The sequence below is a fragment of the Melanerpes formicivorus genome, unplaced genomic scaffold (genome assembly GCF_026170545.1).
Source record: "Melanerpes formicivorus ecotype bairdi unplaced genomic scaffold, bMelFor1.0.p_v2 SCAF_55, whole genome shotgun sequence".
NCBI lineage: Eukaryota > Metazoa > Chordata > Aves > Piciformes > Picidae > Melanerpes > Melanerpes formicivorus.
The window spans coordinates 2,988,977-3,003,210 of NW_027142407.1; the positions used below are offsets into that span (position 1 = coordinate 2,988,977).

The following is a 14,234-nucleotide window of genomic DNA, read 5'->3' on the forward strand; positions in this document are numbered from 1 at the left end:
CTCAACAAGCAACTACAATGAATGCTTGTAGAAACATAGAGCCTTAGATCTGCAGTATTTTATTGCACTCTTTTTTTCACTTGAATCACAGGTTAAAATGCATTAGTAACATGGGTAGGAAACTAACATGGCAAAATGCTGTGTGAGCCCTCATGAAAGAGAGGGAGAAGGTATTTGTTTTAAAGGAAACTCATTTGAGTCACACTCATTCCCACAGTGAGTATGACTGGGTGACCTGGCCTTTGTGTGATGTGAAACACAAAGGGAACAGAGCAAGTCCTGGCAATGTCTCTTGTTTTCCTTTCGACTGGTGATGACAAATTGGTTTGGGAACAGAGCTTGTGCCTTTTAGGAATCACTAATTGTTATGATGTGATTTTTTGTCTTAGAGTCTTGCCTGTTTCATCATTGATGGTGCTTAGGCAAGGCTCCTGCCAGTGGCCTTTCTTCCTTATTTTGTGCAAAGTCTGTCTGCACCCAACAGAAAAAGCAACCATCTATACACCATGGTGCATTTCCAAACGTTTTGATTTTTATCGAGAAAGATAACAATATTTTCCTCAGCATGTTATGCTCAGGAATATCCTTGTCAAATTCAGTCTCTTCACACTACACAGTCATTACAGGAGAAGAAAACCCTACATTTACATATGGGGATCTACAGATTCTATATAGTGTTGATGTTCTTCGGCTGCTACACTTTAGTGTTAACTCTAGAATATCAGAAAAATCAATTCAAAAGGGATTAGAAAATATGTAAGCACAGCTGCAGTTACTACTTCTGTAACATAAGGGTAATCATGGTAGCTTAAGTAACTGTGTCACAAGATGTAAGAGACAGAATATGATATTACAAATGGAGAGGGAAAAAAAAACAACTGCATCTTCATGACTCCTCAGTCTTCCTGTTTCAGAGTTATCAGAGGTATTACATTCTAAAAACTTTCTTGCCCGCAAACTGTGTCAGGCTAATAAACAGGCTTCATTTAATTCCAGTATTGTATTTCAATACACGTGTTTGTCACACATACTTATGTGGAGTGTTCAAAGGAATTTGTAAATCCTGAACTCCAACTCATCTTAACTGTTTAGCTTACACAGAACCAGGGTAATGACAACACAGCATCATTCTGTGGAATTCATCCCATACCATGTTCTGCAGAAAGCAGCAGAACAAAAGTGGAGTGTTGTGTGTGACAAGAATTAAGGCAATGAGGTCCTAAGTTTTCCCTTTTCTTCTCCTGCACTAAGTCAGTAGCTGTGCTAAATAAAATCTCTATTCTTTCTGGTTTTGTCATTTCAGACAACCCAAAACAAAGTAGCCGTGTCCCAGTGTTCATTAAAGTTCTGGATGTAAACGACAATGCTCCAGAGTTTGCCATGTTTTATGAGACCTTCGTCTGTGAAAATGCAAAGGCAGAACAGGTGTGTTGTCTGCTTGTACCAGTACTACAAATTAATTGAGTTTTGTTACTACTCTTGCATCGTCTCATCAAGAGGCATACTTTGCATTGCATCAAACTGTCAGGTTTGCAAAATTAAACTAAACAGTAGCTGCATTGATCTGATTACACTTAGTATTCTTGCAGCTAATGTGACAGTATGTTTTAGACTGTTGTTTTCTGTACTGCCCCTTGTTATCCCTGATTAATTATCATTCCATGATTCTCTGCTTTATTCAGACACCTCCACTGTCTCCTTCAAATACAATTTCAGGTCCATAAATGTTGCAAGTCCTGTCTGTGATACAGCTAATTCCTGCCAGATAACTCTCACTCTTAACAGTCTTATTACTAAATGGTTCAAAGTAGCAGATAATTTGGAAGATTGAGCCAAACAATTACTGTGACATGAGATTTGGGTAGATAAATAGACAGTCAGCTTGGACTGTCAACACCACCTTTCATCTTTATTTCTTGTCCCATGCAAAGGTTTCCTACCTGTCTGCAGTGCCATCAGCCCAAAGCGGCTGGTTCAATTCAGCATGATTTTCTGGCCAACTTTCAAGTTCATTATGTTACTGGCTGGTGGCACAGGATAAAATATCATGGTTATCCTAATCAGCAGCATATGAATCACTTTTCTTAAGCTCACCATAGCAGCATCAGCTGCTTTAAAGATGAAGAAAAAAAATGGATACAATAAGATTGCTTTACAATCCTAGAGTACATAAATAAGCATAAGGTCCACTGACCCTGAAGGTAATTTTTTTCCTATCATTCCAGCTGATACAAACGTTAAGTGCTGTTGATAAAGATGACTCTCACAATGGACATCAGTTTTCATTCTCCATACCTCCCGAGGCAGCCAGCAGCTCCAACTTTACACTACAGGACAACAGAGGTGAATTTCTAGGAAGACCTTTCTTATTTTCTTATCCTCGCTTTCATCCCTCAGATAAAGATATAAGGTGTGCTTTGTGTTTCCAGACAACACAGCAGGGATTTTCACCCGAAAAACCAGGTATAACCGGCATGAAATGAGTACCTACTTCTTGCCAGTGGTAATATCGGACAATGAGTACCCTATCCAGAGCAGCACTGAAACTGTGACTATTCGAGTATGTGCTTGTGACCATCGAGGAAAGATGCTGTCCTGTAATGCCGAAGCCTTGGTTCATCCTACAGGTCTTAGCACCGGGGCTCTTATTGCCATTCTTCTCTGTATCATTATATTACTCGGTAAGTAGCTCAGAGGCACTCTGAACCTTTCATGGTTATTTTGCACAGGCACAAGTGATTATACCAAGGCTAGAACAACAGCAAAGCAAAAGTATCCTGCATTTGTGTTACAGTATTTCCCTCTCTGAGGGAATATCACACCTAATCTTAGTTATTTCTTTATTGGTTTCAGAGGTGGAACAGACTAATCACCACAGAAGGTGGCCAGATAACTTAGTGTTAAACAATTAACTTCCTGTGTCTAAATTGAGAAGTCTCAGTACTTCTGAGAAAAAAAGTATGCTGAAATGGGTGGCTACTTAAGGCACTCTCTCAAAAGCTGTGGGCTTCTCCTCCCCAGGCACCTGGAAGTATGAAGAGATTAGATCCTGAGTGTGAGAGCTCACAGCTGTCTCCCTACAGCACTTACAGGTGCTCAATATCTATTTTTTAATAAAAATAAGGACAGTTTGCAACATCTCTCACATTCCTCTCACTCAGGTTCCACCACTCTCATAGCGCAAACAGAGATGGTTGATCCCTCAGCCATTAGCCATAGTCTGTTCATCCGGGGAGAACTGTACAATACAACACAGGCAGTTCTCAGGCAGACACTATTAGTGACCTTTAGTACCTAGACACAAAAGAAAGGAGTCAGAACAATTTTATAGCAGTTCAGTCATGCCAGGGAGAAAATGTTTCCTCAGTGATTCCACTTCTTTCTGCAATAGTTGTATTTTCTTTGGACATGACTGGAGAAAAGAAGGCTCTGGGGAGGCCTAATAACAACCTTCCAAAACCTGAAGGGGGCCTACAAGAAGGATGGCGACTGTTTACAAAGGCCTGTAGTGATAGGATGAGGGACAATGGCTTTACACTAGAGAAGAGCAGATTTAGATTGGGTGTTAAGTTCTTTACCATGAGGGTAGTGGAACACTGGAACAGCTTGCCCAGCAAGGTGGTTGGGGCCCCATCCCTGGAGATATCCAAAGTGAGGCTCACCAGAGCTCTGGACACCCTGATCTAATTAAGGATACCCCTGCTTACTGTGGAGGGGGTTGGACTAGATCAGGTTGCTCAGAGCCCAAGGCTCAGATCCTTGAGTGTTTCCAGGCATGGGGCATCCACCACCTCCCTGGGCAACCTGTTTCAGTGCTCCACCACCCTCATTACTGATCATTACTATTAACAAAATTTCTCTCTCCAGTGATGACTCAAATATCATGTTGTGATTCTCAGACTTCAACAGTATAGTCATGGCTTGCCCATATATACACTATCCCATTTTCAGAAAAGATTCCCACAATAACAATCTTACCCTTAATTCACCATTAAATTCATTTCCCAAACCATGGTATCATTGCCTATAAGGGCTGAGTTCACTTTGTATCAAGTTCCTTACCAGAAAAAGAAATCTAATGGTGCAGATAGTCTTGCACTCATTAGTACAACTTTGCTCATTAATATCAATCTGACATTGAATGATTTACTGGTTTATGTCAATCGAAAATAATTGATTCTGTGTGCTAAACAGCACTTTATGTCAATTACTGCTCACGCCGCCATGCACCATAAGCAGGTTTTCAATTAACTCAGCTATATCATTTTCTATTTTCAGGCTGGTTGCAGGGTTTGTGTGTGCAGCCACTACTGAATGAAAAACAATACTCTGGGCAGCTCTGAACCACAACTTAAAGTTTAGCAGCAACAAAACAATGCCTGTAAATTGCTCAGTTTATTTACAGTTTGAGTAAGTCTAACAGCTTATCAGCAGGCCTCAGACATGCCCAAAAACTCACATGCAACTTCAGGTGATGTACTTTAAAATATAACTTCCAATGCTTTGGAGTTTTTACCTTTGAGTTCAGCACAAAGTAAGAAAAGTCAAGTATCATAGATGTAACATAATTACCTAAGTTTCATCTTTGCACATTGGGTGTAACACCAGTTTTGTTAATGAGTTACTTCAGCAGCCCCTCAGAAAAACTACCATTCTGGTGCTTTCTCAGATCATTCTGTCAGGCAATAATCCAAAAGCCCATACAAAATTGATGCTGTGTTTTTCAAGTCCTCCAGCTATCTCTGTTTTTCTCATATAGACCTTCCCTCAATCCTCTCACAGTCTCAAGCTGCGCCAGGGGAGGTCTAGGCTGGATATTAGGAAGAAGTTCTTCACAGAAAGAGTGATTGGCCATTGGAGTGGGCTGCCCAGGGAGGTGGTGGAGTCACCATCACTGGAAGTGTTTAGGAAGAGACTGGATGAGGCACTTGGTGCCATGGTTTAATTGATTAGATGGTGTTGAACTCGATGATCTTGAAGGTCTTTTCCAACCTGGTTAATTCTATTCTATTCTATTCTATTCTATTCTATTCTATTCTATTCTATTCTATTCTATTCTATTCTATTCTATTCTATTCTATTCTATTCTATTCTATTCCATTCCATTCCATTCCATTCCATTCCATTCCATTCCATTCCATTCCATTCTCTCATACAGTGTCATTGATTTATGCTCTTAAAGAACAGAATTCTCTTACTGCATTTTTGCACAGCAGCACAAAGAATCTTCACTCAGAGTAGGAACTTTACATCACACCACAAGCAAATCCTCACCATTAGGGTAATAGCTTGAAGCTTTTACCATCTGAACCAGCTCTCTAATTTCTTCAGTTTCACCTTCTCATTTCTTTCCTTTCAACTCATATCAACAGATGGTGTCCCTTACACTATTCTTACAATAAAGTCACATCAGGAATTAACAGCATTTTCCTGTGTTCTTGGGATCCCTCTGTAATCAATGGAGAGAGACTTCCACAACATGCTTGAGCACACCTATAGAAATCATCTTGCTCAAAACAATCCTGCAGGGGAGCTCCTCAGATTTTAAAAAAATAAATAATTTAAAAAAAAAAAAAATCAGCTGTTTGTTGAAGGAAGCTAAGACAGACAGGTTTCAAAGGGCTAAAATTTTGGGTAGAAAATGTCCTTACCCTTTGGAATTGTTTTTAAAAGGGCTACAAATAAGGAAGGGACTGCCAAAAAAAAAAAAAAAAGAGAAAAAGTTAAGTGTGCTTCAACTTACATACAGCTTTAGAAACACAGGTGATATGGAAGGTAATTTTGATCCACTTCATCATCTCATACCAATGAGTTTAGACAGTTCCTGCTTTGATTTGCTTTGAAAGAACAATGAAGGCAGTAAAATGTCTCATCTCTTGGATTTCGCACAGCAGAGCTGAAATACTGGGCACTGTGGATTTCAGACTGATAAAGCAACAGTGGTAGTATTAATACATCTCTGCTCCTTGATGATGTTAATTTGTAAATATTCAGCCATTCACCATCTTAAGGTAAAAAATCTGAAATAAGCTTCTAAGGGAAATAGTATTGAAAAGACTCCCTTTCATCCTCTGTGCCTTCTCCTTCAACAGTACCATTGGGTAAAAATATTTAAATTTGGATCAGGGCTTTGGAAAAAGTTCCTGACCTCCAAATAAATTAAAAGTACATGTATAGACAATGTAGAATGGAAGGCATAAAATATGTTTGAGAAATCTCATGCCTTTGTCAAATTAAAAAATACCATTACCATATCTCATCATGCAAGACTTAAGATGTGGTTTTTTTAAGGTGATGGACTTTTTAAAAATATGCCAGTGGCATTAATAAAACTTGGACTTTGTGCTGGCTAAAAATCCACTCCATATTCCAAGTTTCTTTCTTTGTTTGTTTTTTCTCCAGAAGAGGACAGATTTACTTATCTTAAAATACAGCTCTGCTAACCTTTTATCCTAGCCCAGTAGGTACTAGCCTGGTACATAGCACAAGTTGCATCTCCTTCCAGGGGTTAAGGTAAGTAACATCTGATGTTCCTTGCTTTGAGAGAAAGTGTTTCCTACTTCTCAACTCTCATGAAACTTGTTCTGTTCCAAAGGCAATGAAATTTCTGTGTGACTCTGAGTAAAAATGTGCCTGCTGACAAAAAGACATTCTACATGGCTTCTTACAAGCTTGATGTTTCCTTTCTTCTAGTGCATGTTCATGCCATCTCATCTCCCAGGGTACTCACCGGCAGAACAACCACAGTCTGAAAATCTGATGTCTGTGTTTGCAGTTTTGCAAAACATCTTTTACAACTTTGAATTCAAGCAGAGGCATAGCATTTCTTCTGGGTTTTAATGGAGTTAGGGATTAACCTTTCCCTTTCTCTTCCCCTGTTATTTTTGTTTCCAGTTACAGTAGTGCTGTTTGCAGCACTGAGACGGCAGCGGAAGAAAGAGCCTTTGATTATTTCCAAAGAAGACATCAGAGACAACATTGTCAGTTATAATGATGAAGGTGGTGGAGAGGAAGACACCCAGGCATTTGATATCGGCACACTGAGGAATCCTGAAGCCATAGATGACAATAAATTACGCAGAGATATTGTGCCAGAAACGCTTTTTATGCCACGGCGAACTGCAACAGTGCGAGATAACGCGGATGTCAGAGATTTCATTAACCAAAGGTTAAAGGACAATGATACAGACCCAACAGCACCCCCATATGACTCGTTAGCAACCTATGCGTACGAAGGTAACGGTTCTGTGGCCGAATCCCTCAGCTCCTTGGAGTCAGTGACTACAGAAGGAGATCAGGACTACGATTACCTCAGTGACTGGGGCCCTCGGTTTAAAAAGCTGGCAGATATGTACGGCGCAATGGACAGTGACAGAGACTCTTGATATGTTGCCTTTTTTCCCCCCTTACTCGTTTTCAGAAACAGCATTGAGATAAGTGAAGTGGCTATTTCTTTCTATTTCTCCACAGCTGTGTGAAATTCTACCTGTTCCAGTTGTATAATGACTGCAGCCCATGTGGATCAGCTGTCAGAAAACTTTTTCTAGTATCATTATATGAGCTTCCAAGAGGCAAAATTCTTATTTTTTAGTGCATCCAGTTTACCCAGCCAATCTGACTGGCATGGCAGTGGTGGAAAGGGAAAAAAGGATCAGATGGGGAGCAATATTTTTACTTTTTCTGCTTATATTGTAAATCAGAGTATATTACTGTTTAAGGTCACTTGCTCTTTTTACTTGTATTCAGACTATTCAGCAATTAATTGTGTATTGCACATCCCAATGTAATGAGATACCCTAGTTTACCTTGTGTATTATAGTCAAAAGTAGTGGTGATGGAATGAAGGTTTATTATACGAGTAAGCTGAGAAAAAAAAACATCAAACAAGCATTTTACTCATAAGGAGGGTAGAAGGGTGTAATGGTCATTCAAATCTAAGTGTTTTTCTAGAGCTTGCCATTGCCCCCAATGCACTGAATCATACTAACACAGAGAGAGAGAGAGAGAGAGAGAGAGAGAGAGAGAGTGTTCATTGACTGCTGTGTATATATTCTTCTGACCTAGCACTGCTGGAGAGATGTGCGTGTGTGCATGTGTGTGTGGTCACTGGCCCCAATGTCTAATTCTTGGATGGTTTCCTAGTTCTAACCCAGACTTGCCTTATGATACAGGGCAAGTCATCTAATCTAGCTCCAGATTAGATCATGACTTTGGAGGAAGGAGCAGATCGTAACTGTGCTTTTCATCATACTTCTTTGGTTGGCCTCCTTTTGTGCCTCGGTTCAGCGATGGCCACTCTGCTGGGGAGGTGGGAATCAGACTTTTCATACTCAACTACTTCTGCTTGTTCTCATTTGCGGGAGGGGAGCAGGAAGCTCAAAGGGCCTATCACCCTTTGGGGCAAAAAGAACAAGTGCGAAGGAAGAAGTACTTCTTTTCTTGTCCTAACCTTCCCTACCAGGATGCCTAAGATGGCTTCCTGACTTACTCTCTGCCCAGTTTTGCTATCTGTAAAGTGGGCAAATAATGCCTACCTCATCAGGATGTTTTAAGAGTTATGTAAGTCATTTGGAAAATGCTTCAGAGGTTGAAAATGTTGTCATACTGCAGGAGGAAGAAATTTCTCATGCTTTTGGGTGGTTATTTCCACCCCGCCCCAATTCAAGCCCTGAATGCAACAACAAGAAAGAATTGATCATCATTCCAGTGGCCTGAAAAGTATGGTTTATAACTACAACTCGTTTTATACATAAACTATTCAGACAGGGTTCTCCAACACTTCAAGAAAAGGTAAAATGTTAATCACAAGTCTTTCTCTGTGCATTTATCTTCCTTGCCAAACTACATTATTTCTGTCCAGAAGTGGGAGGAAGCTGCCATAGTTTCAGGCCAAACCACTTTTCTTTACAGCTTCTGCACCATTCAGTATTTCCGTTGATTTGTCAAACGCACACAGTTGCTACTCTTCAAATGCAGCTACCTAGGAGAGGCTTAATGGAGAAAACCCTAAGAGGCTGCCATGGACATGTCCAATTCCAGGAGCTAAAGTTGTACTGTGTTCTCAAGTACGGAGGCAGTCTATGGTACTGTGCCAAGGAAAGATGGCATTTTAAATGTTATTTTAATATACCTCATATACAACTAGTCTCATTCATTTCATTTTGAAACAGTATTTAATAACAGAATTGCAGGAATGGATCTTTCTTCCTCCTCCCCAAAATCTTAACCGAATCAGTTTGAAAACTAAGCAGCTCAGATTTACTCTAAAAAGAGTGAAGGGGGAAAAATTCCTTTTACATTACTGTTTATTAGGTTTAAGACTGAATCCCTGGAACTCATTACTCCTAGAGAGTTAAATAAAGAAAACAGTATTAGACTCATAGAACCATGATGATCTATTTCAGGTTTTGCTAACCAGCTCACAGTGAGGAGGATGAGCGAGTCACACTCTGCTACACAGCTGGAAGTGGGAAAGACTCCTTCACAGCGAGGAGCATGTTCGTAGGTCTAGGGCAAAGCATCCAATTGCTTGCAGATGCCCAGCATAATTGATTAGGTGGATTTTCAGAGGAGAAGCCCAGAGCTGCAGAGTCCTGAACCCCTGGACTCACCTGAGGCCCCTCACAATGCTTCAGTCTAGCAGAACAAGGTGTCCAACTCCATTATCAAGGCAGAGCTGGGCCTTTTGTGCCAATTACAACAGCAATGGCACAGTTAGGCCCTTATTACATCTTATTGAGGGCCCCTTAAGAATTTATATTGTAAAAGCCTTTGAATGAGTCAAAATGGGTACAAGCTAGAACACACAAATTCCACTTCAACATGAGGAGACACTTCTTTATAGTGAGGGTGATGTAGCACTGGAACAGGCTGGCCAGAGAATTTGTGGAGTCTCCTTCTCTAGAGACTTTCAAAGATCCACCTGGATATGTTCCTTTGTGGCCTGCCCTAGATGATCCTGCTTTGGTGGGGGAATTGGACTTGATGATCTCTGGAGGTCCCTTCCAATCCATAACATCCTGTGATTCTGTGAAGTAGAGTCTTTCATGGCTTCCTTGAAATCAGAACATCCAGGAAACAACTTCTCCAAAGCCTTGTCTCTGGCACACAGGGCAGACCGTGTGGATTTCAGGTATCTGAAGGACCAGCAGACACCCAGCACCACCTGCCACAGGTCACTCACTTCAGGCTGCTCTCCTCATACAGTCAATGGAGACAGTATATCCCCCAGGGAGCTCTTCAGAATTGCTCCTAAACACAAGCCTGTGTCTCACTCTTACTGTATGGAATTGCCCCAAGCTCAGCATCACACTGACCTTAAAACTAGTAAAACTAGTAACCTGTCCCTTCTCCTCTGCAGGCCCAAAAGAAACAGATCTAGATCTGTGTGCAGAGGGAGTGGCAGAGATGGCTGTGAAACCACACACTTATTTGGTCCTGCAAGCCAACTCCAGCTCACAAGGAAGAGGGCATCACTGTCACTTGATGGAAGACAGTGCTGGGCTACCCTGCAGGTCAGCTTGCACTAGTATTTCTTTGGAGTGGAGTAACAAGACAGTAGAATCATCACTCTCCTTGTAACTACTTTTCTATGGTTGTACAGTTGTTTTGTCTGATTGGGTGATTGCTAATAGCAGTCCATGCAGAAGTTTTAGGTTTTGGGGTTTTTTTGGAGTCGTTTTTTGCTTTGTTTTCTAACTGAAAGCTGGTTTATCTTGTCCATTAAGTGATAACAGAGGGGCTACTTGTGCCTATTGTGTAAATATATATAAAATTATGTTATGTCACCACAACTATGTTGCCTGAATACCAAATTAATTCATGTAAGAAAATTCAAGGCAAACTTGCATCTAAATTATTGTTTACGCATCTAGGTTTTAAGGTCTGTTTTCTCCTGCAAACCAGACAGATTTAGCATCTCACACAGCAAGAAGTGTTCAATTCTGTCTTCTCCTCTTGCTTGGCAGTACCGCAAAGTGCAATTTATGAAACCATTACTGCATATTAAATATTTAAAGTGCCACATTGCAGTGAATAGAAAACTTCGCAGTAGTATTTCTTTGCACTTTGTTGCATGCCAGTGTGCCAGATGATAGAAGTTAGTATTTAACAATTCTTTCACACTATGCTAGATTTATTATTTATAATAAACAAGTGTTAGACTGTGGGCTATGAAGTGGGGCTCAAGGCTGTTCTAAGCCTGCTCTTTTTACAGCCACACATATTTGAGGAAAATAGTGTTAGGAAGTTTAAGCCAGGTAGAGAGATGAGCAATGCAGCTGAGTTTTAATTTGGAAAAGCACAAAGGACCTATTAAAAGATTCCAAGGAATTCAGTGGAGTTAACATGATAGACGGGTGTGTTTCTTTAAGAGACTACACCAGTCATGCTACTGCAGAAGAGTAACACTGCTACCCTTAAAATGGAGTACGGTTTCTAGTATGGCTATTTCATCCCAGCTACCAAAAGAGCAAATTTATTCCAGAAAAATGGATGGGTTTCCTCCAGAAGAATTATTATTTCTGGTTTAAACTGATTTTATCCTACAGCAGCACTAGTATGGGGGAGACACAGCAGCACATACCTCCAATGCAGTTGTGGTAGGACTTCTCACTGTGTAGACAAGCACTTGGAAGAGAGCTAAGGCAGAAAGTTGCACCTGTGCTACCATAAGTATTTTCTAAATTCATCCTAAGAAACAGAGATATTTTTCTGACAGTTTTTATTTTGCTAGTTGTCAGATCTTACTTCATTCTATGGGCAGGTATTTCCTGCCCTTAAAAATGAACAGGAGAGGCAACCAGTTTTGGAAGTAGCAGGCTACAGTACATGGCATAACACTTCATTTCTTTGTCACAAAAAAACCCACACCCCCACAAAGTCACACAAACCCCAACTGATTATCTGTAGTACCACAAAAAACAGAACAATCATAAAGAAGTCAAGCAGGGAGAAATGGATTTGGAAAAGGGAGTCCATACATGTACAGGATGAATAAAAAGAAGGGGAAAAGTAATCTGGCCATGACATGGATGCAGCTGGCCATGTTTCAAAACCAGATTTGTGTTGAGCAGAGCCAACAGTGCACAGCCACTTCTGACACTTCCAGGTTTCCTGCAGCAACCAGAGGAAGATTTGCATGGATAGAAGACAGACAATCTTTTTCAAACCAAGCAAATTAAATTCAGACAACTTCCAGCAGATCTCCAGGAAAGAAAGTTCCTTGTGATTATTAGTAAAACATGTTGAATTTCTGCAGCAGATCTATCTTGATGGCCTTCTGCAGGGTGAGCTATGGACAGTAATTCTGAGCAGGTAGCTCTGCAAATACCGAGTTAGCTCTTCCTGCCACCCATTTCTTGTAAATCTCTCCATGTTTCCTTTGGCTATAAGTAGTATTGAAACATCTCAGAAGGCCAGTGTCCCCACTGGATGCTGTCATCCTCTGCCCATTTGTGTTTCAATTAACACTGCAGTCTGAGGTCCCTTGTCAAATAAGAGGTAACAAATTAACAGTCATTATGCTACTTCCAATGAGTATGAACTATATGTCAGGGTTTTTTTTTCCAACCCCTCCAGACCTGTTAAACAGCAGTCTCTTCCAATAAATGTCAAAAACAACTTTTTTTATTTTCCCTTTGGACTTCAGAAAGACTTGTTTCCTTAGAGGCTGTTTTTGTACATAAGAATGAAGAGGAACAAAAGCATACTTAATGTCTATAGCCTCATGATTGCTCCATTAGGAAGGAAAAAAACTACAGCAGCCAACATAACTTTTTAATGTTAGTCTCCCCCCTCAGCAGTTTTTTTAGGCACAGCTAAAACGATCTTGATCCTACTCTTCATTTTGCACTATTACAGTTTCCAGCACAGACCGGCATTTGACATACGCTACCCCCTTTATCCTAAACAGCTCATAAGATTCAGCAGTAGGTATCCAAAAGCCGTGGCTGGGGTTACAGGGATTCAAAAAAAGAAAGTGAATTGCACGGGGGCTGGGGGTGAGGTAATCAGTCACATGCAAAGCAGGTGCATGGCACTTAAAAGCCACAAAGCTGCCTTCATCTGCGTAGAGTAACTGGATTTCAAAGTAGTTTTTTACAAACCTGCTCTTGTTTTGGTTTCCTGCATGTCTTTTGCTTTCTTAAAAAAAAATAGTTTAAAATAAAAAAGGAGCTGCTACCTTTGAATTTCTCCTTCCTCAAAGTCAATTTGACAAATAAGGCATAAGTTCAGCATACAGAGAAATCTTTTCCAATTCCATGGGGTTTTGACCTTTCCTATGAGACTGCACTATTTATGTAAATATACCTTGAGACACTTTCTATAAGCTTTTAGTTTTCTATGATCTATTACTTTAGTGTTTATTAAAGAAACAAATGTATAGAATTATGATGCGTTCAGGTGTACACAACAAAGAAACACCACTGCAAAAACAAAATTGTTCTGGATTTTGACACAAAAAAACAACTCTAGAAAAATCACTGTACTGTTTTAATTCTGTGACTACTTTCATTGCTTTGAAAAATTAAACTGAAATGAAAGGCCTTATAATAAATGCTATGTGCATCTTAACTGTGTTACTGAGCAAAATCAATCTGGCAAACTCCTATTGTGATTTGTGATTTTTAAACTCTTAAAATAAATGCTTTTCAGTATTGATTTTTTATTATTTTTTTTTATTTTTTAATTAAAAATACTTCAAAGCATAAATTCAAACTGCTGCCACCACCTAGGAAGATTCACTTGCTGGCAAGTTCCAGACACACAGTCTCTTGTAACGTCATCCGCTCGTAATGCCAAGGGAGCCTTAGCATCAGGTGGATCTGGTCACCACTCAGCACAGGGGAACATCTGCAGACACTGAGAATTTGTTACCCAAAGGATTTACACCTAGAAGCTTCCCTGTGTTGCAGAGGGGCCCATGCTGGAATGATTATCTCTTCTGCAGCATGGATGGGCAATTTGTTACAAGAGTGTGCACTCCCTCCCTTATATTTCCTGTTCACTGTACTGGGGTTTTTTTGTTTGGTTGGTTTGGGGTTTTTTTTGGTGGGGAGGGGTTTGGGGGGAGGGCAGTGGGATATGAAATTTAGGGATTTAATGAGAAACCAATTTGAACAGCAATTTCTCACACAGTGAATTTGCCTTTTTGCAAATTGATTTTTGTAACAAGCTATTTATATGATATTACTTAATAAATTGGTTTTTTCTAACTTGTTTTTTTTTTTTTT

At 40.1% G+C, this 14,234-nt stretch overlaps 1 protein-coding gene across 5 annotated transcripts in view; it reads left to right on the top strand.

Moving 5' to 3' along the window:
• Positions 1-13,669, top strand: part of LOC137452513 (cadherin-6) — a 116,442-nt gene extending 102,773 nt beyond the window's left edge. For 4 of the 5 annotated variants that reach the window (XM_068160984.1, XM_068160983.1, XM_068160986.1 and 1 more), the window contains 4 exons: positions 1,304-1,425; positions 2,226-2,343; positions 2,430-2,681; positions 6,895-13,669. In XM_068160984.1, the coding sequence (XP_068017085.1) occupies positions 1,304-1,425; positions 2,226-2,343; positions 2,430-2,681; positions 6,895-7,385 (983 nt within the window). In that variant the 3' untranslated portion in view covers positions 7,386-13,669. Of the gene's footprint in view, positions 1-1,303; positions 1,426-2,225; positions 2,344-2,429; positions 2,690-6,894 lie in introns of those variants that run through there. The other variant, XM_068160987.1, reaches the window with a different exon arrangement.
• Positions 13,670-14,234: the final 565 nt, after the last annotated feature.